The sequence below is a fragment of the Leptonychotes weddellii genome, chromosome 1, assembly GCF_054177405.1.
Source record: "Leptonychotes weddellii isolate Sample4059 chromosome 1, ASM5417740v2, whole genome shotgun sequence".
Taxonomy (NCBI): Eukaryota; Metazoa; Chordata; class Mammalia; order Carnivora; family Phocidae; genus Leptonychotes; species Leptonychotes weddellii.
Window position 1 is genome coordinate 51,726,755 of NC_138369.1, and position 25,667 is coordinate 51,752,421.

The window sequence follows — 25,667 nt, forward strand, 5'->3', positions numbered from 1 at the left end:
GCTCACTCTCTCAATAAATAAAATCTTAAAAAAAAATTTCAGTAACTCCAGAGAAATTCAGTTTTTCATGGATTTAAGAGGATGAAAAGGAGAGCCACAATCCAAATTGCAATAAAATTAAAATGGCATAAATTTCAAACTCCTAGGCCTCAAACTGCATGGAATAAAGTATGGCATTTACACCAATAGCTTTTCAAACTTCTTGGATGGCAACCTATACATAGGAAGAAATCTTTTTTTTCACATTAAGAAATTTTAAATAGTACTCAGTATATACACACATGCACATACATGTATGTTTCTACATAATTAAAACATGTATTTTGAGAAAGACTACTTAAACTTACTGAAAACCTATATTTAAAAAAATTTAAAAAAAGAAGAAAGCAAAAGCAAAACAACTTTGCTGGTTCCAAATCACTAAGTTGTGTTATACTTGCAATGTGAAAAACACTGACTTAGCCTATAGAAAGGGGAAGAATAAATAAATGCATGATAACAAGTTAAATCATGACTAAAATTTCCAAATGTTCTACAGAAATAGTTCTAATGTCCAATGTGGCATTTTGTGGACAGAGAGATTGATTTAGAACTTCAACACTGAAAGTGAAATATAACTCCTTGAACAAAATTTGAATGCAAAACATGGAAGTCTGACATTTACTGGATCTCAGTGCCTGATAGAAGAGCATTTCAATGGTCTTTCTATAGTTCAATGACATGTTTTTTCACCGGGAAAGATATTACATATGGTATTATTTGTTTAGACAGAAAGGGAGTCTACTGGCTCCTTCCAAACACAAATTATGTATTAAAATCCATTTTGTTATAATATTATTTGATAGAGTATATACCCAAAATATGGATATATTAAAATCTACAACATGTCCATGGAGTGGCATTTCCTAATTTTTTTTGAGACTCGCAAACTTCTATTACAGTATAGAAAAAAAACTCCTGAGGTATTAAAATTTTTATTTTATCCATTTTATATGGTTATACAGTAAAGTGATTTTGAAGTAAGAAAGCACGATTTGCTAAGAAATTCAGAATTACATAGCATGTCCTAAAACGTGGCTTGGAATGTAATTACCACTTTAAAAAAGAAATGTAATTACCAGATGTAATATGAAAACAGATTGGACAGAGCTTTTATAACGTGGTAATTCTATCTAAAAAAAAAAAAATCCCTACTGATTTATTTTTGCAATTTCTGTGTTTTATTTCACAACAGTAAGAGATGACTTCAGTTTATCACATTGCTATTATATTATCTTTTTAAAATATTGTATCTTGAAATATTAGAAGTAGCTTAACATGCTTTCAAGAATAAATTTTGATCATGTGAATACAATTTATAAATCAAGTGAAGATCAGTTTGATGTAAATTTGAAGAATTATAATTTTTATGCTCTTTGTGACCATTGTAATTCAGCATATGCTCCTTCTGATTCCTCTTCTGCAACCTATATATAGAAGATGAAATTAAAGAATAAAGGAATCAAAATAAAAACCTGAACTGCATATGGCCAAAATGACCATGGTGGCTAACAAGATTTGGCTGCGTTATAGGTACCCTAAATCTTACGAGGCAGCGTCACTCAATTCATAAGTTGAAAGCTCTCCAATGGTTCAACAATTTTATTATTTTTATAATAATTACAAAATTAAAAAAATTAATAACTGAAACAAGAAATTGATACAGATGCCATTCTGACTTTTATGATAAAAGCTCCTGGAATCCTTACTGGGAAGAACATACATAAAACAAACTGTGAATAAGCCCTCAGGAGAGTGCCTTCAAAGTGGGCAAAATCTGTGTTTGGGAGAAGGTCGACAATGGCTCAAACGGGCTTGGAGCTGCTCATGCTCACAGCAATCTACTTAATTTCTACCGTAGCCTCTGCATGTAATTACCTTCTGTTTTTCTAAACCATTTTTTAAAATCATCAATTTCTATCTTACCATGACTATTCCCTTTTTATCTATTTCTATCTTCATTACTTCTGGTCTGTCATTAAATTATCATTCCCAAAGTCACATTTTCATTTTGGTTTTGTTTACAAAGAAAATTTGAACAATTAAAATGCATATATTTAGGGAGGTGATTTACCCACTAGTTACACATACAGACATGTACACACATGCCTTCAGACAGGCATTTGTCTCCCTTTCTGTACCAGACTGCTACTTTCTTGTCTCTGCAGCTTTATTTGGAATCTAACAGATAACAAGGGCAGGGATTCCTGAGTTAGTATAGGTAGTATAGGTAATCTACAAAGTAAATGCTCTGCCAGTAGATAATTAAGGATAATTTACAATGTTATAATTAAGTGAGAAGCCTCTGGTAAGACTCTTTAGGTACAACCATAGGAACAGGTCTTTATGGAGTCCAAAAAGGACTTACTCAGAAAAAACATTAATGGTGACTTTATAAGCAGGACAAATAAAAGAGAAATATTTCATACATGGTTTTTATAATTAAAAATTATTCTTTCTCAGTATGTTCCAGATGATATGTTTTTTGAATTCAGATATAATTGACAGATAACATTAGTTTCATGTATACAACATAATGATTTATTATTGGTATATATTACAAAATGATCACCATAGTAAACCTAGTTAATAGCCATCACCATACATATATTTTTTTTCTTGTGATGAAAACTGAGAAGATCTTTTCTCTTAGCAACTTTCAAATATATAATAGAGTATTATTAACCACAGTCCCCAGGCTGTACATTATTACATCGCTAGGACCAGTTTATTTTATAGCTGAGAGCTTGTACTTTATAACCCCCCAGATGATATTTTCAAATGTTGTCTCCATGCATTTTTATCATGTATGGACTACTACACCAAAGGACATTACTGCTGAGCTATCTGAAGAAATTGGAAATGTTTAACACATGAAGAAGCCTAATATTTTTTTTTTTTTAATAACCTTAGGTATATCCTTTCTCCATTTACTAGGGGTAACTTGAGGAGCAGAATTTTTAAAACTTATAACAATGTCCTGCATGCATTTTGGTATCAAAAGACTACACATTAAATACAGTTGGAAGTATTCTGGCAACTTTAAGAAACATGAAATATCTTTTTCATAATGGTTACTGGATTAACTATATTGATAGAATTCTCCTGGAAGATTAGACTTTCATTTTAAATATGAACTACAAATAAGTTTAGTTAAATAAGAACTTTTACATACGTTAACGTTGTTTCCATTCTCGAGACTTGTTCGAGGTCTTCATGAGGGTCCTTGAATCCAGTAAAGTAGTAATAAGATTTGTCCCACTTGATGGGCCTGTCAGACATCCTTTTAGCCTCCTTGAGAGGCTGGGAATGCACATTAGTATTCAAGCTTTGGATATGTTCAATAGATAAACTGCAGGAGTTGAGAATATATAATACTGTGCTTAGGAGATCTCTGGTGTGCAAAGTAAATTTGACTGCTCGAAATCCTAGAGAATATAATTCCCCCAATTAATACAGATGATTATTCGCTTTATTTAAAAACACTTTTTCATGCAACATAAAATAAAAATCTTTTAAAAACATTTGATTACAGATTAAAATCTATCCTACTGGCAAATAATCTGTAAACAGAGAACTACTTCCCTTCTCCAAAACTATACCACAGTATCTTTACCTTCGTGATTTCCTCGGTCAGTTCCCTGTCTAGTTTGGCACCAGAGACCAAACCCATTCCAGCCCAAGGAGGGGATTCAGAATATTTCCAATGCTGCCCATAAATTTGGTCTTGACAGTCTGAGAGATGGAAAAGCTCTCCTCTGAGCAAGTGTCCATGAAAGACGGTTTCTAGCACTCAAAGGGGCAGAGGAGGCACAGGGAGGTTGTACTGTGACAGTGGTTCAGACGGGAGCAGCCGGACAGTCTAGTCTCAGGGGCGACACAAACCCATCTCTAATGTTTTCTGTGATTACAGGAGATTGTCTTCACACTTGTCCGCCCAACTACCTAGTAACTCAATATTTTTGGAAGGGATGTGAAATTCCCTAATTGTTTAAAAGTTAGTGCTTCACCATCTGATTTTGATTTGGGGTAGTCAGTGGGCTAACGTTAGTAATCTAACTTGTTACATCCTCAACAGGAAATCTACTGTTTTCTTTTTTCCTCTTCATTGCTGGGTGTTAGGCATGGTTCTAGCTGAATTTATGTAACTTCTCAACACCCCACCAACCGTGTGATTATTATCTCTCTGCAAATGTGAAGAAATCTGGCTCAAGGAGGTCAGGAAGAATGCAGAGCAAGGGCTTAAATCTGAGTTGACTCCAAGCCCAGTACTTTATCCATTACAGAATGCTGATTCTTTCTTCATTTTTTAAAAAAGTATTTTTTTTTTTAAAAGATTTTATTTATTTATTTGACAGAGAGAGATAGCGAGAGAGGGAACACAAGCAGGGGGAGTGGGAGAGGGAGAAGCAGGCTTCCCGCGGAGCAGGGAGCCCAATGCGGGGCTCGATCCCAGGACCCTGAGATCATGACCTGAGCCGAAGGCAGACACCTAACGTCTGAGCCACCCAGGCGCCCCTAAAAAAGTATTTTTAATTGGTTTTGAAAATTATAACATTATTATATAAGTACATTCTCACTATGAAATGAGAGATACATACAGTAAAAATAAAAGTCTCCTGTTAACAGGCATATAACCTCACATCTTTACTAGACATAACCACTATTAACAGTTAGGTATCTACGCTTTTAGACCTGCCCTATCTCCTATGGTAGCTACTAGCCCTATGTGGTGGTTTAGAATTAAATTAATTAAAATTAAACAAAATTAAAATTCAGTTTCTGGTCATGCAAACAACATTTCAAGTGCTCAACAGTCACACGGGGCTTGTGCCTGCTCTATTAGTGCAAATGCAGAACATTTATATCATCGCAGAAAGTTCTCTTGGACAGGACTGCTCTAGACCTTTTCTATGGGCTTATGTATGTACATTACATATGATATATACCCCTATTTATTTACACAAATACACACCTACAGTTTGAATTGTTTCCTTTTAATATATAAATAGTATCGTTCTAGACATATTACTTTGAACTTGATTTTGTTACTTAAACTTGGGGACTCTTCCATGTCTGTATGTATGGATCAACTCACTCTTTATAGCGGTTATATATACCAGTCCATATAATGAAGGTAAAGAAGCATAATTTATTTGACATTTCTGAAACTGACGGACATAAAAGTTTTTAATTTTTCACTTTTCATATAAGGCTGAAATGTATTTTCTTGTCTTTGCCACTGATGACGGATACCACAATTTAAATAATTCTCAAGATATACATACTCTGCTTGCCACACAGAGTTAAGGAATCTAGAACATGCAAACTAAGAAAGTTTTCTTAGTTGAATTATTTGAATCATTTGATGATAAAGTGAGAAATACTGGCAAGAGAGTTGTTCTAGTTAGTGAAAGAAGGAAAATCTTAATTCCTGTGTTTGAGGTTAGGAAGAGCTCAGTCAAGAATAAATCTGTTTCTATCTTATCAATCCCATTAATTATTTAATCAAATGTAAGGGCTAAGGCATGCATATGTGCTTTATTGGAAAACAGTACCTAATTAGTTTAGTTTGGATTTGACTACTGAAACTAAACATTTTAATGTTTGTTGGCTATTGGTAGTTTCCTGAACTGTCTAGCCATTGTCTTTGCCCATTTTTGTAATGGAGCTACTTTGTGTTTTCCTTTTGGTTTCTAAGAGTTCTTTATACATTAACATTATCTTTTTATCATATATGCTGTATGTTATTTCCCATTTTATTTTTTTCTATAATCCATTTTTGTTTAATGAATGGCTCAAAGTTTACCATTAACCATTACTCAGTCACAGCTGCCTACAGCTACTTGTTTTAGCATTAACTCATAGAAAGCTCCTAGTGAATCTTCTACTTGTTTTAAGGAAGTTTATTTCCTCATAGGCCACCAAAAATGTAGAGCTGAAGAAGTGATTTTAGCCTTTAATTTTAGTAATGAAAATCAGTAGTAAACATTTTACCTTACAACCACCTTAATTATCAATGATCTTAATTTTATAATCAGATAAAGAGGTTAAAGACATAAAAATGTTTTAAATACTTGTCAGAGTGCCAATTTCTGTCATAAAGGCAAAGGTAAAAATGATTACTAACAGTATTTTTAAAGAGGAATAGATAATGTAGTATATAAGTCACATTAGACATTAGTTTTATTACCAGATCTGTCCCTAATTTGCTGTGTGAAACTTCCTAAGTTTCTGAGTTTCCCTGTTTGCTCCTTCCCTAACAAACAGACCTGGTTTATTCTTTTAACTCCACGTGTAGTCACCATTCAAGACAAACCCAGTAGATGGTGGTCATGAAAGTGGCAATTGTAGCTACCAGAAATGAGCCTGACTCTCCCAAATATAGACAAATAAAAATAGAACAGTGACAATATTCTTGTTTTATGTAAAGGATGTAATTTGCCTTCATACATTCCAGCTGTCAGGGAGAAATCATGAGATCTAAGTAGACCACTATGCCTAAGTATATGATCTTTTTCAATTTGTAGCCTAATCTTGACTATGTATCTATTAAAGAGTATTTATGAATATTTGGTCTTACACAGCACGTTTATGATTATTCACAATTTCAAATAGAATTGTGTCACTTAGAGTGATAAACATAATTACTTGTTATTATTACTACTATCATTTAAGCATTCTTCAGTACAGCGGTTCCTTCACAACACGGGTATGAGTTGACTTTTTGTCTTTGGATAATGAAGAATAGTGTCTATTTTTAATAAAACTCCCAAATCAGAGGTAGATGGAGAAACAGTCAAGGAAAGAATTTCTGATTCCTGATCTCCCACATTCAAACATGAGAGAGTAAGAAAACACAAGAGAAAATGTATTATCAAATGCTCATTCCTGGAGAGACTGGGTGGGAAGCTGTTTTCCACATAAAGATCCTGTTTCAGCACTTTTTAGATCAAGCTCCTCCTCACTCCATGCAAGCACCTGAGAGCCCTGGGAGCCCGAGATATAAGGCAGGGGTCTTCGTGAGTGCTTCAGTACTTAAACACAGTACTTAACCTCTTTCATTTTAATTATGAAGAACCAGAAGTTGAGCTCACACAGCTAGTCACTGGCAGAGCTAGAAATAGATTCTAGGTCCCGAAAACCTATCAGCTTTTGAGTTGTCTAACAGTTTGTTTAAAAAAAAAATTATAGGGCGCCTGGGTGGCTCAGTTGGTTAAGCGACTGCCTTCAGCTCAGGTCATGATCCTGGAGTCCCTGGATCGAGTCCCGCATCGGGCTCCCTGCTCGGCGGGGAGCCTGCTTCTGCCTCTGACCCTCCCCCCTCTCATGTGCTCTCTCTTTCTCATTCTCTCTGTCTCAAATAAATAAATAAAATCTTTAAAAAAAAAAAAAATTATAGTGCATTTTCTAATTGTTTTAACCTTAACTCACAGAAAGCTCTTGGTAAACCTTTAAATTATTTTAAAGTTCATTCTAAAAATAAAGTTATTTCCTCAAGGATCGCCAAAAGGATGATCCCTTTATTTAGATAATTAGAGAAATGATAGACCTGTATCTGCCCTTAATTTTAAGTATTTCTGGATCAGGGCTACAGCAGTAACAAAGGGCCATAAAGAAGGCTATCTATTAAGACTGACTAAAAAGAGCCTACAGCTGGAGTTGAAAGGCCTGGGTTCAAGACCCACATTCCATCTCTGGTCCTGGCAAAATCCCTACACATAATTTATCGGGCATATACTACTTACTTCATGGGGTACTTTGATGACTAAATAGGGGGATATAGGCTGTATTTTTAAAAAATGTAAATTGTTATATATATGGTTAACACTTAAAACATGAAATAGGAAATGAACAAATAGGAACATTTTAGTTTCACAGACAAAAAAGTTTAAACACAAAAAAATGGCTTGTTCAAACACAGGTAGCCAGGAATAGAATCTAATTCTAGGAAAATAATCAATTAAATGATATTATTTTTTACGACCAAGGCTTCAATCCAAAGGTATTCTGGCAATGGCAGACTAACATATTTATCACGCAGCTTGTAAGGGAAACACTAGAAATAAGAAAACATACCGGAAGTGCTAAAGGGTTCCTGGCCTTCAGAGGAATTCTGCTCTGTTTCTCTTACATAAAATGTAAGCTGAGTCGGTTTCAAAGACTTGAAGCCTGGTTTCTGGAGGTTTTCTAAGTAGACACTTAATCTCTTAAGAGAATTTTCATTGACTTCCTGGAAAAAACACATCAAGAGGCATTTACACACAAAATAGAACAAGAAAACAACAGAAATTTTATCCTGACCTTTAAACATATTATTGAGGGCACTAAATAATTTAGTATTAAAAAAGTTGGGATTCCATAGCTCTTTGATGAAGAATAAAATTGGATCCACATTCTTACAACATGTAACAGAACAAACTCCTTATGGCTAAGATGTGAAAAAAAGTAACTATGTAAGTACTAGAAGAGAACATGTTGAACTCCTTTATAACTCTGGTGTGGAAAAAGCTAATTATAACTAAATATCTCTAATACATGATTGACAATACATGATTGGTAAGTCCACTTACGTAAAAAAATTAAAAACTAAAAAAAAAAAAGCACACAAAAAACCACACACACACACACACACACACACAATAAGCAGTTTACAGACAAATAAGCTACTGGGAGAAAATGTTTGCAAGTTATTTCTCTCTATAAAGGGCTCTTAAAATGACCATCCTGAGACTGGTTGAATTATGGTACATTCATTCAATGGAGTACTATATAACCAAAAAGAAAAGAGAGAATGAATGTGGTGCAGATATCTAGGAAATGACATGGAGTTATTTCCAAGATTGTTAAGTGAAAAAAAGAAACATCCTTTAGTGAAGGAATAGCTCTACAGAATGGCATAAATAGTAACCATGTTTCCTATCACTGTAGGTTTCTTCTCAGACACACTGTGTGATCTGAAATTAGGAACAATCAGTTTATTTTTGTCTGTTTAACTGACTGTAATATGTTGTTCTTACCTACCATAGTTCAGTGGGCAGCTGAGGTACATTTCCTTCTAGTGTAAGACTAAATCTTCATAATTCTGTTTTGCCACAAGTTTCTACTTTTGCCAAAAAGAAACAGAACCCAGAAACTAATAAAAATGGTTATATACAGGAAGTTATACCAATGGGGTAAAAGAAATGGAGACAGGAGTGAGACTTCTGAGTAAACTTTGTATTTAGTTTTGATTTCTGAAACCTAGAAGTGTTTTCTGTATTTTAAAACTGAGTTAAAATGAAGAGGATTAACAACAATAGCTGTGCTTCACTCTGACACCCTGGCCTGTTGCTGACTAGATAGCACTTTCTGTCTGTTCCTTTAGAAAAGGGAGAAGGGTGTTCCATACAAATGCAGAGAAGACTGGACTGAACATGAGGTGCCAGGAAGGGTGAACTGCCTTTGCAGAGCTTGCACTTTGGTGACAGTATGTCTAATATGGGAGGGAAAGAGAAACAGTACTGCAGGATATGGGGGACAGAGAGTGCTGGGAAGGAAGGTAGGGTGACAGTTTCAGATAGGGCAATCTGTGAGAGCCTCATGAAACGTGACACTTAAACAAGAAAGGAAAGGACAAGCCATATCTATGTGACTGACGCCCAATAAAAACCCAGAACGGAGTTTTGGGTTGGCATGGAGTAGGCACTCAAACACAAGTTGAAAGAGTAAATGAAAATACAGCTGACTTCTGAACAACATGGGTTTGAATTTCATGGGCCCACTTATACGTGGATTTCTTTTTTATAAATACAGCACTGTAAATGTCTTTTTTCTTCGTTATGATTTCTTAATAACATTTTCTATTCTCTAGCTTATTTTATTGTAAAAACACAGAATATAATATATATAACATGCAGAATATATGTTAACTATTTATATTATTGGTAAGTAAGGCTTCCGGTCAACAGTAGGCTATCAGTAGTTAAGTTTTGGGGAAGTCAAAGCTTATACACAGATTTTCGAATGTGCAGGGGGTTAGTGCCCCATCCCTGGCACTGTTCAAGGGTCAGCTATATTAATTTACTAGAACAATTACATTTCAGGCATATTGTGTTGGAGCTCTCCATGACCACTTTTGGGTTCAATTTGATAGAGGGATTTACAGAACTCAGAAAAACTTATACTCACGGTTATGGTTTATTACAGCAAAAGGATACAGATTAAAATCAGCAAAGAGAAAAGGCATGTAGGATAGAGTCCAGGAGAGGCCAGGTGCAAGGTTCCAGTTGTCCTCTCCCAGTAGATTTGCAGGGCTAGCACTTAACCCCAGCAACATTGTGTGACAATGCATGAGAAGAGTTGCCAACTGAGGAAGCTCATCCAAGCCTTGGTGTCCAGCATTTTACTGGGCTCGCTCACGCACGCATGTAGCGCCCAAGTGACTGACCTTAGCTCTTCAAATAGTCTCCAGCACACCCAGAGGGCCTCAGACATATGAATACAGGCATTCACCAAAAATCACATAGCGTAAAATATCTGGCATGGCCTGAGACCTCACATATATAAAAGATTCCCATCAGGCAGGATATTCTAAGGGCTCAGAGCTTATCTCCCAGGAGGCAGTCAAGGGCCAATACCAAAGTCAGGCACTTCTCTGGAATGTAGAGTTTAAGTAACCCATGCCTGCTGAGTTCACTTTTTAGAGCACACAGAAGTTTTAATTAAAAAAAAAAAAAAGATACATTGGTAGAGGAGGGAAAACATTCATCTACTACTAGGCATAATTTTTCCATACATGTTGGGTTTAAAAACTTTAAAAAATTAACATCCTCAGAGCAATGGATATTTTTCTGTTGATTCATTTTACTAATTACTTAGAAAAGATCTGACTTTTAATAGCCAACATATATATCAAAAATCACAATCAGAATATTTTCCTAGAGCAAAGAAGCAAAATTAATTTTTTTCCACTGCAAGTAGAAAAAAATTATATAATTATGTTCTGAATTTTCGAGAGTTCTAAATTCCTTTTCATGTTAAACCAGGTATTAATGTTAAAGAAGATAAACAGAACCAATGAAATAATACTGAGTGTCCTCACTAAGTTTACTGTAAGTTACTCTTCATCTCTGTCTGCATTCCTTGAGCACACAGTAACTGAGGTTGTAGGGAAGTGAACCAGCAGCATGCAACAGAAGGGAAAACCATTCAGGGCACTTAAAAACTTTCCTTGTAATTATCCTTAAAAAAAAAAGATTGACCGTGGTGCAGAAGCCAGAAATTTTCTTTCAAACACTCAATTTTACTCTAAAAACTGGTTCAGAAAACATTACTACTAATACTTTAAAGAGTCTCCACGACAGCTTTATTGCCTTCATAAAAAATGACAGATTTCATACAGAGGAAAAGCCCAGTCTATCTCCTGTGTGCCTCCTGCATATTCACACAAAACACTTGACTTCTGACACTTCTGGTCACCAAATGAGTGGAGGTTTTCCCCCACAATAAGCGATTCTCTGTAACACCAGCTGGGTGTCCTACTATTTAACTCAATTCTGACATTATGTATCCAGAGACAGCATCAGATCCCACAGGTTAAGGGCTCAGTTCCCCAAGACTGTCCTCTCCCTCTGCCACCCCACCCCCATATACACACTTCAGATGCCAGTCACACCTGTTATCACCTGCACTTTTGACCAACCAGCGATTTGCAGCAACCCCCTCCTTAGATTCTATTAATTTGCTACAGCAGCTCACAGAACTCAGGGAAAAACTTACTTATGTTTACCATATTAAAGGATATAATAAAGGATGCAGATAAACAGCCAGCTGAAGAGAGACACAGGGTCCCAAGTGCAGGAGCTTTTGTCCCCATGGAGTTTGGGAGCACTACCCTCCAGTGTAGATGTGTCTGCCCACCTGAAGCTGTCTGAACCCCATACTCCTAGAGTTTTACGGAGGCTTCCTCATGTAGGCATGATCAATTATTAACTCTATTTCCAGCCCTTTCCTCCTCTCTGGAGGTTGAGGGTTGGGGCTGAAAACTCCAAGCTTCTAATCATGCCTTGGTCTTTCTGGTGACCAGCTCCCATGTAGGAGCCACCCAGAGTCACCACATTGGAACAAAAGATGCTCCTGGTGCTGCTACCATTTAGGGATTTACAAGGGTTTTAGGAGTCAGGTGTCAGGGATGGGGTCAAAGACCAAAGAACAGAACAAGAGATGCTTCTAGGGCTCTTCTCACTTAGGAAGTTACAAGGGTGTCAGGAGGTCTATGCCAGAAACTGGGGGCAGAGCCCAATGTATGCATTTTCCACTCCCTCAGATTTCGTAAGACAACAATAATTAGATTTTCAATTTTCAGTATGTGTATTTCAAAGCAATTCAGAACATTGACTTTATCACTATGACAGAACAATCCAAATTTATAGAACTTTGTATTATATTGTGTCGAAAATTAGTAAAACTTCAGTTTATGAAATGCGGACTAAAGGTTAAATAAACAAAAGTTTACCCTTTCTCTGGGGTGCTGTCCAAAGAAATCTGGATGTACTGCAAAATAGAATGGCCTCAAGGCATTGACTGCTTCAGCTCCTGATAAAGCTCTTGAGGAGAGAAACCAGTGTGGAAATATCTTCTCTAGACATGACCTTTTAAAAAGATGTGGATTTATTATTCACCAAGGTCACTGACACACACACACACACACAGATCCCCAATGCATAAAGTGACAATATAGTAACATTAAAATTATTATGCTTGGAAAATACCACAGAAACAAGACAGAAATCAAAACTGTGGTTTTCTGAAATCTATAAAAGTTTTAACAAGCAATGTCCAATTATGAAATAAATAAGTTGTGGGGATGTAATGTATAGTATAGGGAATACAGTCCATAATATTGTAATAACTTTGTATGGTGACAGATGGTAACTAAACTTATCATGGGGATCATTTAATAATGTATAAAAATACTGAATCATTATGATATACACCTGAAACTAACAGGACATTGTACATCAATTATAGTTCAATTAAAAAGAATTTAACAAATAAATAAGATATATATTGACTTTTAACAGAAAGTGCCACATTGTTTCTAAAAACAGTGGTTATAAATTCCTCTGATGCAATATGAGAAAATAATATTAATTAATAATAATAACATTTCCCCTCAAAGCCTACTTTGAAATGTTAACTGGCTTTACTGCAGATGGTGACAATTTCCTGTGTCATTTTTTTCTTCAGATAAAAAACCCTCAATATCCATAGTGTAATCTTTTCTTTATAGTGAAAAATATTTTGAGTACAACGCTTAAAATAAGAAGATGCCTCTTAGTTTACTTCCTCATGGCTGGCACGCTAAAATTATCCTCGTTGGATAACTTGACATTCTTATTCTTAAATTTTGGCATAACTCACCTAAGACTGTTTTTTTACCATACAGTTTTAAATCCAAATGGAATTATTTGCAATTTTTGGGAAGCACTTTCATGACATCAATTTTTGGAACGTTATAATTTTACCTCCATTCTACAATAGTCTATAAAGAAGTCTAACTATTAGGCACCTTTTTGTCTCAAAATTAGCTCATACAATATTGAGTACTATGTCTCTCATACATTATTGAGTCTATGGAAGGGTTTTATATTTTTAAAATGACAGAGATTACAGGATCATTTACGGAGATTTTTAGCAATCTGGAGACCACCACCAACATATTTTCAGATTACCTTTTTTTTTTTGCACGTACTTGAACCTTTTACAAAGTCAATATTCAAGGTTGTGCATGAAGGACTACAACGAGGAGTCCGAACAATAAAGTAAGCAGTAAGCCAGGTCCTGACGTCCTCAATATGAGGCCGTGTAAGCAAACAGTGGCAGGTCCACTGATTCCCCCCATTTGAGCTTCATTTCTCATTTCCAAGTGTCTGACAGACACTTCAGCTATCCTTCCAGCCTCTCAAATTTTGTGTGTCTAAAAAAAGGAGTAGAGGTCACTGTTTTCCTTCTAGTCTCAGCCTGGATACAGAAAGCAAGGAAGCAGTTCAACCCAGGATTATCTTCCTTATTCCTGTCACCGTGGTACCACTTTTCTCAGTGTTGCCAGAGTACAAATCTGCAGACAGTACCCTGCCCAATTTTGGGTGGTCTGGAAGTTGGTTGTTTCTTCTCACTTTATAATATCCCAGAAACCGTTCCTTCTTTCCATTTTCTCTGCCACCCATTATCACCAAAAAATAGAACTGCATAGCCTCACAATCTGTCTATGCTCTAGTGTCTTTTCCCTACCATTTTATATACAGGTTAATTTTCCCAAAATCCCACTATGACTGTATTCCCTATTGTAACACTTTGCTCGTGTTTCAACTCCTGCGAATAAAATCCACTTCTTAGTCTGGTGTTTCAAATCCTCTGTAATCATTTCCAATCTGTCTGAAGTGACTTCCTACCACTCTTTTAGATGCCCTTGGGCCAACCCTCAGTAACCTTTCTCATTCCTCTTATTTCTGCATGATTTCGAAGCCCTAAACATGCTCCCTGTATCCCAGTTCCACCTATCCAAACTGTGCTCATTCACTGAACAGTTACTAAGTAATACATGCCAGGAGACAAGGTGCCCATTTCCCCCAGAATCTTCTCTTTTGTATCCTCAGTATAGTCTTTCCCTCTTCTAAACGCTAAAAACAGAAACTGCTTACTCAGCATATTTGCAGCACAATACCATAATGTGTAAATGATGTTTCCATTTGTTCCTCTCTTCCTCCACCCACCCCATCCTCCTCAGCTACCATGCACCCTTGAAGGCAGTAAACATGTTTTACATATACTTGCTGTGGTTGGCTATGTTAGTTGGCATGTGCTGAAAAGCAGAGGTCAAGACACGTTTAGATGTGCGAGAGAACTGGGAAAGGGAGGAGAAGGTGGGGAGAGCTTTCAGATCCTGATGTAGGTCTGACACCTGCAGGACAGAGGAGAGGCAGGAGGACTGGGTAGGAAGTCTTGGACTGTAGTCCAAGTTCCAAGAAGGGCTCAGCCAGGCCAATGAGGAGTTGGACCAAAGGCACCCACTGGCAGAGTCCTGTGTCTTGTTGGAATAAACCTGACTTTGTATTCCTGCTCTGCTTGGGCACTGACAGCCAGGAAAGTGTGGCTTTGAGGCATATCCATGACCAGGGAGATAGGAGAGCTCAGCGGATATCTGATGGCTGCCACAGCATAGGGTCTGGCACAAGTATTATTGTTAATGTATGTTAAATGAATGTCTAGTAGGTATTTAATGAAAGGAAACTTAACAGAATCAAGGAAAATTAAATCAAAAGCAATATTATGTTGCTTGAAATTGAGCAAATTGAGCACATGAAAATCTGGATTTATAAGACATTAGGAAAGGATTAGATTTTTGAAAGACAAATCACTAGAAGAGGGGTCAGTAAACTTTTTTGAAAAAGGGTCATATGGTAAACATTTTAGGCTTTGTGGGCCCCATGATCTGTGTTACAACTACTCTACCTTGTGGCTATAAGGGGAAAGCAGCCACAATAAAGCACATGAACGAGTGTGGCTGTGGTCAAATAGAACTTTACTTACATAAAAAGGCAGTGGGCCCATCTGACCCATGGACTATACTTTGCTGACCTCTGCACTAGAGGATTTAAATATAAGGACCTCAAGTAATTTAAAAATACACGTACAATCTACTTCTAATTTTTGTAGAACACAGACTATGTAAAGCAAGAAATCTGTCAAATCACTTGGATTTTTCCAAAAAAGAAAGTTATCCTACTGAAAAGAGCAACATTGCCTTGAGTTACAAATGGAGAGCCATTAACACTTTAGGAGATTAGGGAATTTACAGATTGAAGTAACAGAATGTCACTACTGCTATCTATTTCGTACTTAAAGCATATGACTTGATTTCTAATTAACAACTAAGAATTTGCACTGCAATTACTCTAAAGCAGTGCTTTTCATGACCCATAGTGCTGTAAAATAAACTTACGGAGCCATGACCAACATTAAAAAAGAGAAGACACGCAACAGAAAATATCACTGGATACTGTGTGTGGCAAGGGTTAACTACGGTTATGAAACTTGTATTTTATGCATTATGATTAAAATAGTTTTCTGAAGGCTGGAATAAAACAAGCTGGAAAAGCGTGGCTCTATTATGCAACCACTACTATTCACTGTCTGTCAATGGCACACGTGAGGAGGTGAGAATTCCTCCAGGCTCCTTTGATCTCTCCTTGTATTAGAGTATGAAAACACGTCAGCCTGGTTTTCTGTGGTTGAACATTATCAAAATACCACAACATGAAGAAGGTCTACACATCTGCAGAAGAACAATTTTTCCGGGCACACTGTATCTCAGTTTCTTTGTTTCCTGCCTCTCCTCCTCGTCCCTCCGTGTCCTAAGAACTGTGTCATAAATTCAATCAGAGTAAGTCTCCCTTTCTTTGAGAACTCTTGTCATAAACAAGTTGGTGGAAAAAGTCTGTTTCCCCTAATTAACTCCCTTTTGACAGTGACTATTTACTGGAACAGGATAGTTATTTAAAAGTACTAATTATTTGCCAAATATTTTATATTTGGCAAATATTTTAGAAACCTAACACTCCACATATCATTTTTACTTAACAGGTCAACTTGTATTTTATTTGGAGCCAAATGCACACGATTTTTCCCTTTTTTAGCTTGGTTACCAAGAAACCAGGACTAAATGTGACATTTGAGTAATTGTTTAATCAGTTCTGCTTTTTAACACAATAATCTTTTTCTCTACAGGGCTTCTGATCTCTTTCAATTATCCTATATATGCCCATTATAAAATGTCAATTAAATTTGTATAGTTGAACTCCTTAAATCCTTTCTTGAAGTAGGATTTAGATTATATATCATGAATAGCAAATACAGTAGTCAAATGATCTTACTATACAATTTAAATGTAAAGTGGTTTTCCACATGATAGCAATAGACTTGAGGGCAACATGACAAAAACTGTGCTAAGGACAAACTTTATCTTTTCTCCTCTTAAACTTTTAACAGTGAACTATTCTGAAAGATGGTATTTTTTTCATCTTTTGCCCTGAATGAACTCTTGGAGGACCTGGATGTTCATATGAATTTTCTTTTTCTCTTTTTGTTCCTGCCCTCCACCACCATAATATAATTTTAGAATTTGAAAAATAACAATTAAAATTAGCCAAATACATAACAGAATCCCCCCCCATACTAATTACATAATGGACCACAAAGCTTACCTTCTCACAGGTCTCAGGTGGCAAAACATTTCTGAATATATATGTACATCAACTCCCAGGCATCCATTAATCACTTAAAAAGTTAAGCAGATACAAGTGATGAACAAGTGGAATTTGAAATTAAGACATTTCCATTTATATTAACACCCCCCAAAATGAAATGCTTACCTATAAATCTAACAAAATATGTACAAGATCTAAATGAGTAAAACTACAAAAATGATGAATGAAATCAAAGAAGAATTAAATAGAGAGATATCCGAAGACTCAATATTGTCAAGATGTCAGTACTTTCCAATTTAATCTATAGGACAACAGATTGAATCTATAGATTCTGAGCAATCCCATTCAAAACTCCAGTAAGTTATTTTATAGATACTAACTCAGGTAAAAGACTCAGAATAGCCAACTCAATATTGAAGAAGAACAAAGTTGGAAGAATGACACTACCTGACTTCAAGACTTACTATAAAGCTATAGCAATCAAGACAGTGTGGTATTGGTAAAAGAACAGACAAACAGATCAATGGAACAGAATAGAGAGCCCAGAAATAGATGCACATAAGTATAGTCAACTGATCTTTAGAGCAAAGATAGTCTTTTCAACAAATGGTGCTAAAACAACTGGACATTGACATGCAAATAAATTATTTTACACCCTTCACAAAAATTAACTCAAAATGGATCACAGACTTAAATGTAAATCACAAAACTATAAAACTCCTAGAAGATAACATTGGGAAAAAACCTAGATGACTTTGGGTATGTTGATGACTTTTTAGATACAACACCAAAGGCATGATCCATGAAAAAAAAAACTGATAAAGTGAACTTCATTAAAATTAAAAACTTGTGCTCTGCAAAAGACAATGAGAAGACAAACCACACACTGGGAACAAATATTTACAAAAGATACACATATCTGAAAAAGGACTGTTATCCAAAATATACACAAAAAAATCCTTAAACTCAACAAGAAGAAAATGAACAACCTGATTAAAGAAAGGGCAAATTAAATGTGTCCTTTGTTATTTTAAATATATCGAGATATTTTAATTAAAAATTTTACCCAACTGAACAAATTTCATAGTATTTGTATCTATTTTGGTGTTTTGTCTTTATAGTAAATAAAGTTTTTGAACAAAGAAAAAAAAAATGGACCAAAGACCGGAATAGATACCTCATAAAATAAGATATACAGACAGCAAATAATCATATGAAAAGATGTTCAACATGACATATAATTAGCGAATTACAAATTAAAACAACAATGAAATACTACTATACATCTATTAGAATGGCCAAAATCCAGAACATTGACACCACCAAATGCTGATGAGAACACAACAGGAACTCTTATTCGCTGCTGGTGGGAATGCAAAATGGCACAGCCACTTTGAAGGACAGTATGACAGTTCCTTACAAAACTAAAATTACTTCTACCATATGATCCAGCAATCACACTCCTTGGTACTTACCCAAAGGAACTGAAAACTATGTTTATATAGAAACCTGCACACAGGGTGCCTGAGTGGCTCAGTCGGTTAAGCGACTGCCTTCGGCTCAGGTCACGATCCCGGGGTACCGGGATCAAGTCCCGCATCGGGCTCCCCGCTCAGCGAGGAGTCTGCTTCTCCCTCTGACCCTCTCCCCTTCTTGTGTTCTCTCTTTCTCACTCTCTCTCTCAAATAAATAAAATTAAAAAAAAAAATAGATAAATAAATAAAAAGAAACCTGCACACAGATGTTTCTTTTTTTTAATTTTAAAAAAGATTTTATTTATTTATTTGTCTGGGAGGGGGTGCACAAGCAGGGGGAGTGGCAGGCAGAGCAAGAAGCAAGCTCCCTGTTGAGCAAGGAGCCCAATGTGGGATTCGATCCCAGGACCCTGGGGATCATGACCTGAGCCAAAGGCTTAACCAACTGAGCCACACAGACGTCCCCACACAGATGTTTACAGAAGTTTTATTCATAATTGCCAAAACTTGGGAGCAACCAAGATGTTCTTCAGTAGGTGAATGGATTAATAAACTGTGGTATATCTAAACAATGGATTATTATTCAGTGCTAAAAACAAAAGCGCCATCAAGCCATGAAAAGACATGGAAGAAGCTTCAAAAGCTACAGTAATTAAAACAGTATGATACTGGCATAAAAACAGACATTTAGATTAATGGGACAGAATACAGAGCCCCAAAATAAATCTATGCATATTATGGTTAATTAATTTATGACAGAGGAGTCAAGAATATACCATGGGGAAAGGACAGTCTCTTTAAGAAATAATGCTGGGAAAATTGGACAGCCATATACAAAAGAAGTAAACTGGATCTCTTGTCTTACACCAGACACAAAAATTAATTCAAAATGGATTAAAGACTTCAACATAAGACCTAAAAACATAAAACTCCTAGAAGAAAACAAAATGTGGCCAGCTCTTTAAAATAGCTCTTGGCAGTGATTTTTTTTTTGAATCTGATACCCAAAGCAAAAGTAACTAAAGCAAAAATAAACAATTAGGACTACATCAAACTCAAAAGGTTTTGCACAGCAAAGGAAACCATCAACAAAATGAAAAGGCAACCTACCGAATGGGAGAAAATAACTGCAAATCATATATCCGATAAGGAGCCAATATCCAAAATATATAAAGAATTCAACTCAATAGCAAACAAACAATCTGATTAAAAAATGGGCAGAAGATCTGAATGGACATTTTTCTGAAGAAAACACACAGAATGGCCAACAGACATATGAAAAGATGGTCAGCCTCACTAATTATCAGGGAAATGCAAATGAAAACTACAATGAGATATCACTTCACACTCTTTAGAATGCTTATTATCAAAAAGACAAAAGAAATAACAAGGGTTGGTGAGGATGTGGAGAAAAGGAAACCCTTGTGCAGTGTTGTGGGACTGTAAGTTGGTGTGACTACTATGGAAAACAGTATGGAGGTTCCTCAAAAAAATTAAAGAATGAACTACCAACAATTCCTTCTGGGTATTTATCCAAAGAAAACAAAACCACTAATTCGAAAAGATACATGCATCCCCATGTTCTTGCAGCATTATTCACAATAGCCCAGATACAGACACAACCTAAGTGTCCACTGATGAATGAATGGATAAGGAAGATGTGGTATGTGTATATATATCACACACACAATCGAATATTATTCAGCCATAAAAAAGAATGAAATCTTGCCATTTGCAACAACATAGATGGATCTCAGGGACAATATGCTAAGTGAAATAAGTCAGACAAAGGAAGACAAATACTACATGATCTTTTATGTGCGATCTAAAAAACAAACAAAAACAAAATTAAAAAACCCACCAAGCTCATAGATACAGAAAACAGACTGGTGGATGCAAAAGGAGGGTGGGGGTTAAGGGGAAGAAATGAGTGAACTGTCCTTTTTTAGTTTAAATAAATGCAATATAAATTTTTAAAAAGTTTTAAAAAGATAAAGAAATGAGCTTTCAAGCCACAAAAAGACATGGAGGAAACTTAAATGCAAATTACTAAGTGACAGAAGCCAATCTGCAAAGATTATATACTATATGATTCCAACTACAAAATATTCTGGAAAAGGCAAACTATGGAGACAGTAAAAAGTTCAGTGGTTGTCACAGGTTGCACGGAGAGAGGGATGAACAGCTGGAGCACAGATGATTTTTAGAGCAATGAAACTACTCTCTGAGATACTACCATGGTGGATACATATCATTATACTTTTGTCAAAGTCCATGGAATATACACCACCAAGAGTGAACCCTAATGTAAACTGTGGACTTTGGGTGATAATGATGTGTCACTGTAGGTTCATGAATTATAACAAATGTCCCATGCAGGGTGTGGAAGACTGTATGTATCAGCAACAGGGAGTATATGGGAACTCTATACTTTGCTCTGAACCTAAAACTGCTCTAAAAAAGTTTTATTTTTTTAAAAAAGTTAAGCAGATAAATGGGGGAAAAGATTTTAATTACATGAACTTTTCCAATAATTTAGATTTTAGGAAGATCTTCAACTATAGTATGGTATCCATGTCAACTGACAAAGTGATTTTAAAAAAAATCCTATGAGAAAAAAAATCCTAAAAGTAGTCCCTAAATAAATCTTGAAATGCCAAATAATTCAAATAATCACAGGTAAAAAATTATTTTCCCGCCTATTATCAAGCTCTTAAGCTTTCTCACTCTCCATTATTCCACTCTTCTAGAGATCTGTTCAGCAGCATACTCTCTCAAAACAAACCACCAGATGTCTAAAATCATATTCCGTCAAAGCTTGAGCATTAAATATGCTTAAAAAAATATTCTCATGAGAGTCGCCTGGGTGGCTCAGTTGGTTAAGTGTCCGACTCTTGATTTCAGCTCAGGTCATGATCTCAGGGTCTTAAGATCCAGCCCCGTGTTGGGCTCCCTGCTGGGCGTGGAGCCTGCTTCTCTCTTTCCCTCTCCCTCTATCCATTCCCCCCTCTCCACCTTCAAAAAAAAATATTTTCATGATATAGTTAATATACCCAAGCCAAGATAATATAATGAAGCATAACTGCCATTAACACAATGATAGAAATACGTATTTTAAAGACAAATCAAGATATTCAAACAATGGATACTTTATTTTCCGGCTGACTGGTGTGGCAAGAGTCTCTGGAATGCATAATGTGTTTAGAGGTATTTATTTAAATATTTAAAAAGGTGATTTTATTTAACCATTTACCTTTATAATTTATCTGAGACAAACACACAGATACAGGAAATACTGCTATCATTTTGAAGAGTGGAGATCAAATGGAGATGCAATGAGGAAATAAAACCATTTGGACTATCTAAATAAAGGTTCATTGTAATCTGTGATGGACTGAATTCTCACCAAATTTCTTCAAGAAATAACCAGAATAATCTAATCTTAGTTAAGACAGCACAGATACAAGGCTCAAAGCTTGCAAAGAAAAGACCAGAAGGATATACATATGCAATCTCTAACTGGCTATCTCTAGGTAGTAGGATATTAAGTGCTTTAATTTTTTAATTTCCTAGTTTATTTACAATGAACATGTGACATACATTCTTAAAATTTTTTTTTAAGTCAATGCTTTTAGCATTCAAATTAAATGAAGAAAATGTATATAGTAGGAAAGGGTGTTGTTCACTTGGTATTTAAGACAGGACCCAATCCCCTGGGATAGCTGTCCAAAGACAGTCCTAGACTATAGTCCCAATTTAGCTCAAGAAGAAACAGCTTGCCACGCTCACACATAATGAAATTTCATTTTTTATGTTATTTTTTTAAAGTTTATTTTTTTTAGTACTCTCCACACCCAACGTGGGGCTCGCATTTACAACCCCAAGATCAAGAGTCACACACACTTCTGACTGAGCCAGCCAGGTGCCCCTCATTTTTTATATTATTAAGAAAATTTATGCCATTTAACTGCAAAGATACTAATAAATGAGCTAAAACTGTGGATAAGAAATGAGGAATAATACTTGAGAGGCATATGATCATCCAAGAATACAGATGGGAAACAGATGAAATACGCAGCCACGCTCTAACCAACATCCACTATTCAGCATAAAATGATCCTAAAAGCACCCTTAAAAAGCCAGAATAACTGAAAAATGCAAAGCACCTTGACGTACAACAGTGCAACCTGTTTTGTCTTTTGCAGCAATATCTTAGAAAGTCATAAAATAAAAATGTCTCCATCTGATGAACAAGGTAAGTGATCCAAACGACATGCTCTACTACACATTTTCAAAAGCAAGACATCAAAACAAACACAACACTGAAAAGAAACTGTTATGATAACTGATTTAAAAAAATGTTTTGAAGTTTGAAAATTAAAACACACTATAGACAAAAATTTTGAAATGAATTTAGGAAAGACTAGTTGCTTCAAATTTGATTCATAAAGAGTTTTCGAGGCAGACAGCCAAGTTACACTAAATATATATCTAAACATTTATGAATAAGATTTGCTAGGAAAAGCAGCTCATTTACCATATAAAGTAGCTTTATAACTTCAGAGTTAGCTCAGAATTAGTCTCCAAAGAATAACAGCAAAATTGCAAAAATTATAAAAAATCCTTAATGATTTTCAAACATGGAGCACAAGATATGTTGTGCAGAGAATTTTTTTTGTGCAGAGACTTTATGTAGCATGTTTTAGAAGCGTTTCTGTCAAAAATAAAGCAAAAAAAGTTTTTTGAATTTAAGTAACTTGAATTTAAATAAGCAAGCTTCTGTACTTAAAGTACTGGTTTTCAGTTGTACAGAAAAATTATACATTCACTGTCCACTTTGTAATCATAGGGTAAAATTACTACTGAGCAATGACTAATAAAGGACATTAATACTTAGAAATGGGACAATGGATTCTCCCAATGAAAATAAAATGTTCCTAAATACAAGTCTGAACATTAAATCATGGTTTCTAGATATAGAGAGAACCTAAAAAAGAAAAAGGCTATTACAGGTTAAGAGTTAGGTGTTTTCTGTCTGCTTTTGTAGTAAGTAGGCGATTTCCTAAAAAGGTTCACATGGGGGGTACCTGGGTGGCTCAGTGGGTAAAGTGTCTGACTCTTGGTTTAGGCTCAAGGCATGATCTCAGGGTCCTGGAATCAAGCTCAGCACCAGGGTCTGGGCTCAGCACTGAGTCAGTTTGTCCCTCTCTCTCTCTCTCAAATAAATAAAATCTTTTAAAAAAAGTTAAAAAAAAAAAAAAGGTTCACATGCACTAGAGTAAAAAGAATTAGCATGTATGGTAGCCACTATACCACACGTGACTACTCCGAATTGAGACGTATTTTAAGTGTAAAGTATGCACTGGATTTTAAAGATTTGGTACAAAGAGAGAATGGCAAAGTATCTCATTAATACTTTTCTATATCGATTAGAAGTTGAAATAATTTATTAAAATTAATCTTAGTTTCTTTTTGCTTTTTAAAAAGTAAAACAAAATTTGATTTTGTCTTTTGCAGTTTACTAGAAAATGTAAAATTACATCTGTGGTTCATATTATACTTCTATTGGATTGCGCTGATCTAAGCCAATGCAAGGCAAAAGTGCTTTTAAGTTAACATGACTCGGTCAGAGAAGGCAGTCTGCACAATGGTTAGGAAAGGGAGGTTGCCCTGTCTGAAATCTGTATTCAAATGTTGATTCTGGCACTACCTGTGTGACCTTGGGCAAGTTATTTCACCTTCCTGAGTCTGTTTCCTCATCTCGTAAATAACACAGATGGTTCAAGAGCTGTCTCGTCTATGAAAAAAGTTTAATGTGAATTAGCTTATGTGCAATTGGTGAATAGGGGAAAGATGTTATATCCTATGCAGTTTTTTCCCAGCATGTTAAAGGTTTGGAGTGATCAGAAGTGGTCTTTCTACAATTACAAAGGCCTCAGCCATATGTAAAGACCTTAATGACAAAACTTGAAAATTCCCCAGTAGTTCCTTTGGTTTAAGAAGCTGAGGGTTAGTGGCTTCAAGTATCCCTGCATTTTTCACGACATCAAGCAATGTGGAAAGCTGTTAATGCAGATGAAAAAGCTGGAGACTTCCACATGTCTTGTTTTGTTTTTTTTTTAAAGATTTTATTTATTTATTTGACAGAGAGAGACACAGCGAGAGAGGGAACACAAGCAGGGGGAGTGGGAGAGGGAGAAGCAGGCTTCCCGCGGAGCAGGGAGCCCGATGCGGGCCTCGATCCCAGGACCTGGGATCATGACCTGAGCCGAAGGCAGACGCTTAACGACTGAGCCACCCAGGCGCCCCCACATGTCTTGTTTTGAGTGGTGTGTATTTTTTCTTCATAAACCCTGCTATTTTAGTGTATTGTCCTGCAGAATGTCAGGATTTCCAGGAACGTGTATATGTCATTACAGCAGAAACACCTGTATAATATGTACTGTCACCCAAACTGCCCTTTAATTCAAAATTAAAAATTTTCCATTAGCTGAGAGAATACTTGGAGCTAACACTATGCTATATATAGTCTGCTAGACAGAAGTAGTTTAGGCATAAACTTTATTGTAGAAAATGTCAATTCAGTAAGTATTTTATTGACCTTTGTCTTTATCAAAAGGGAAGAATTACAATTCTACTACTAGCAATAAAGACTAACAAATTTAATACAAATGAAACAACAATAAATACAGGTATCATCGTTTGTCTAGTCACCGGACTAGACTGAAGTTATCTGCACTGTGTAAGAGAATATGTTGAAAGACACATATAAAATGCTGGAAATATTCATTACAGTCTATTTCTAAAAGCTGAAATGTAATCTAGATTATTGTAATTATTTTTTAGCTCTCTGGATATGGAGTCCCACATTAGACTTTTTTTTTTTTTTTAAGATTTTATTTAT

At 35.7% G+C, this 25,667-nt stretch overlaps 1 protein-coding gene across 4 annotated transcripts in view; it reads right to left on the bottom strand.

The window, feature by feature from the left end:
* Positions 1-25,667, bottom strand: part of TCAIM (T cell activation inhibitor, mitochondrial) — a 91,844-nt gene that overhangs the window by 61,689 nt on the left and 4,488 nt on the right. For 3 of the 4 annotated variants that reach the window (XM_081823280.1, XM_081823267.1, XM_081823260.1), the window contains exons 2-5: positions 17,286-17,358; positions 12,536-12,671; positions 8,119-8,272; positions 3,215-3,467 (exon numbers count right to left, since the gene is read on the bottom strand). In XM_081823280.1, the coding sequence (XP_081679406.1) occupies positions 3,215-3,467; positions 8,119-8,272; positions 12,536-12,671; positions 17,286-17,314 (572 nt within the window). In that variant the 5' untranslated portion in view covers positions 17,315-17,358. The remainder of the gene's footprint in view (positions 1-3,214; positions 3,468-8,118; positions 8,273-12,535; positions 12,672-17,285; positions 17,359-25,667) is intronic. The other variant, XM_081823273.1, reaches the window with a different exon arrangement.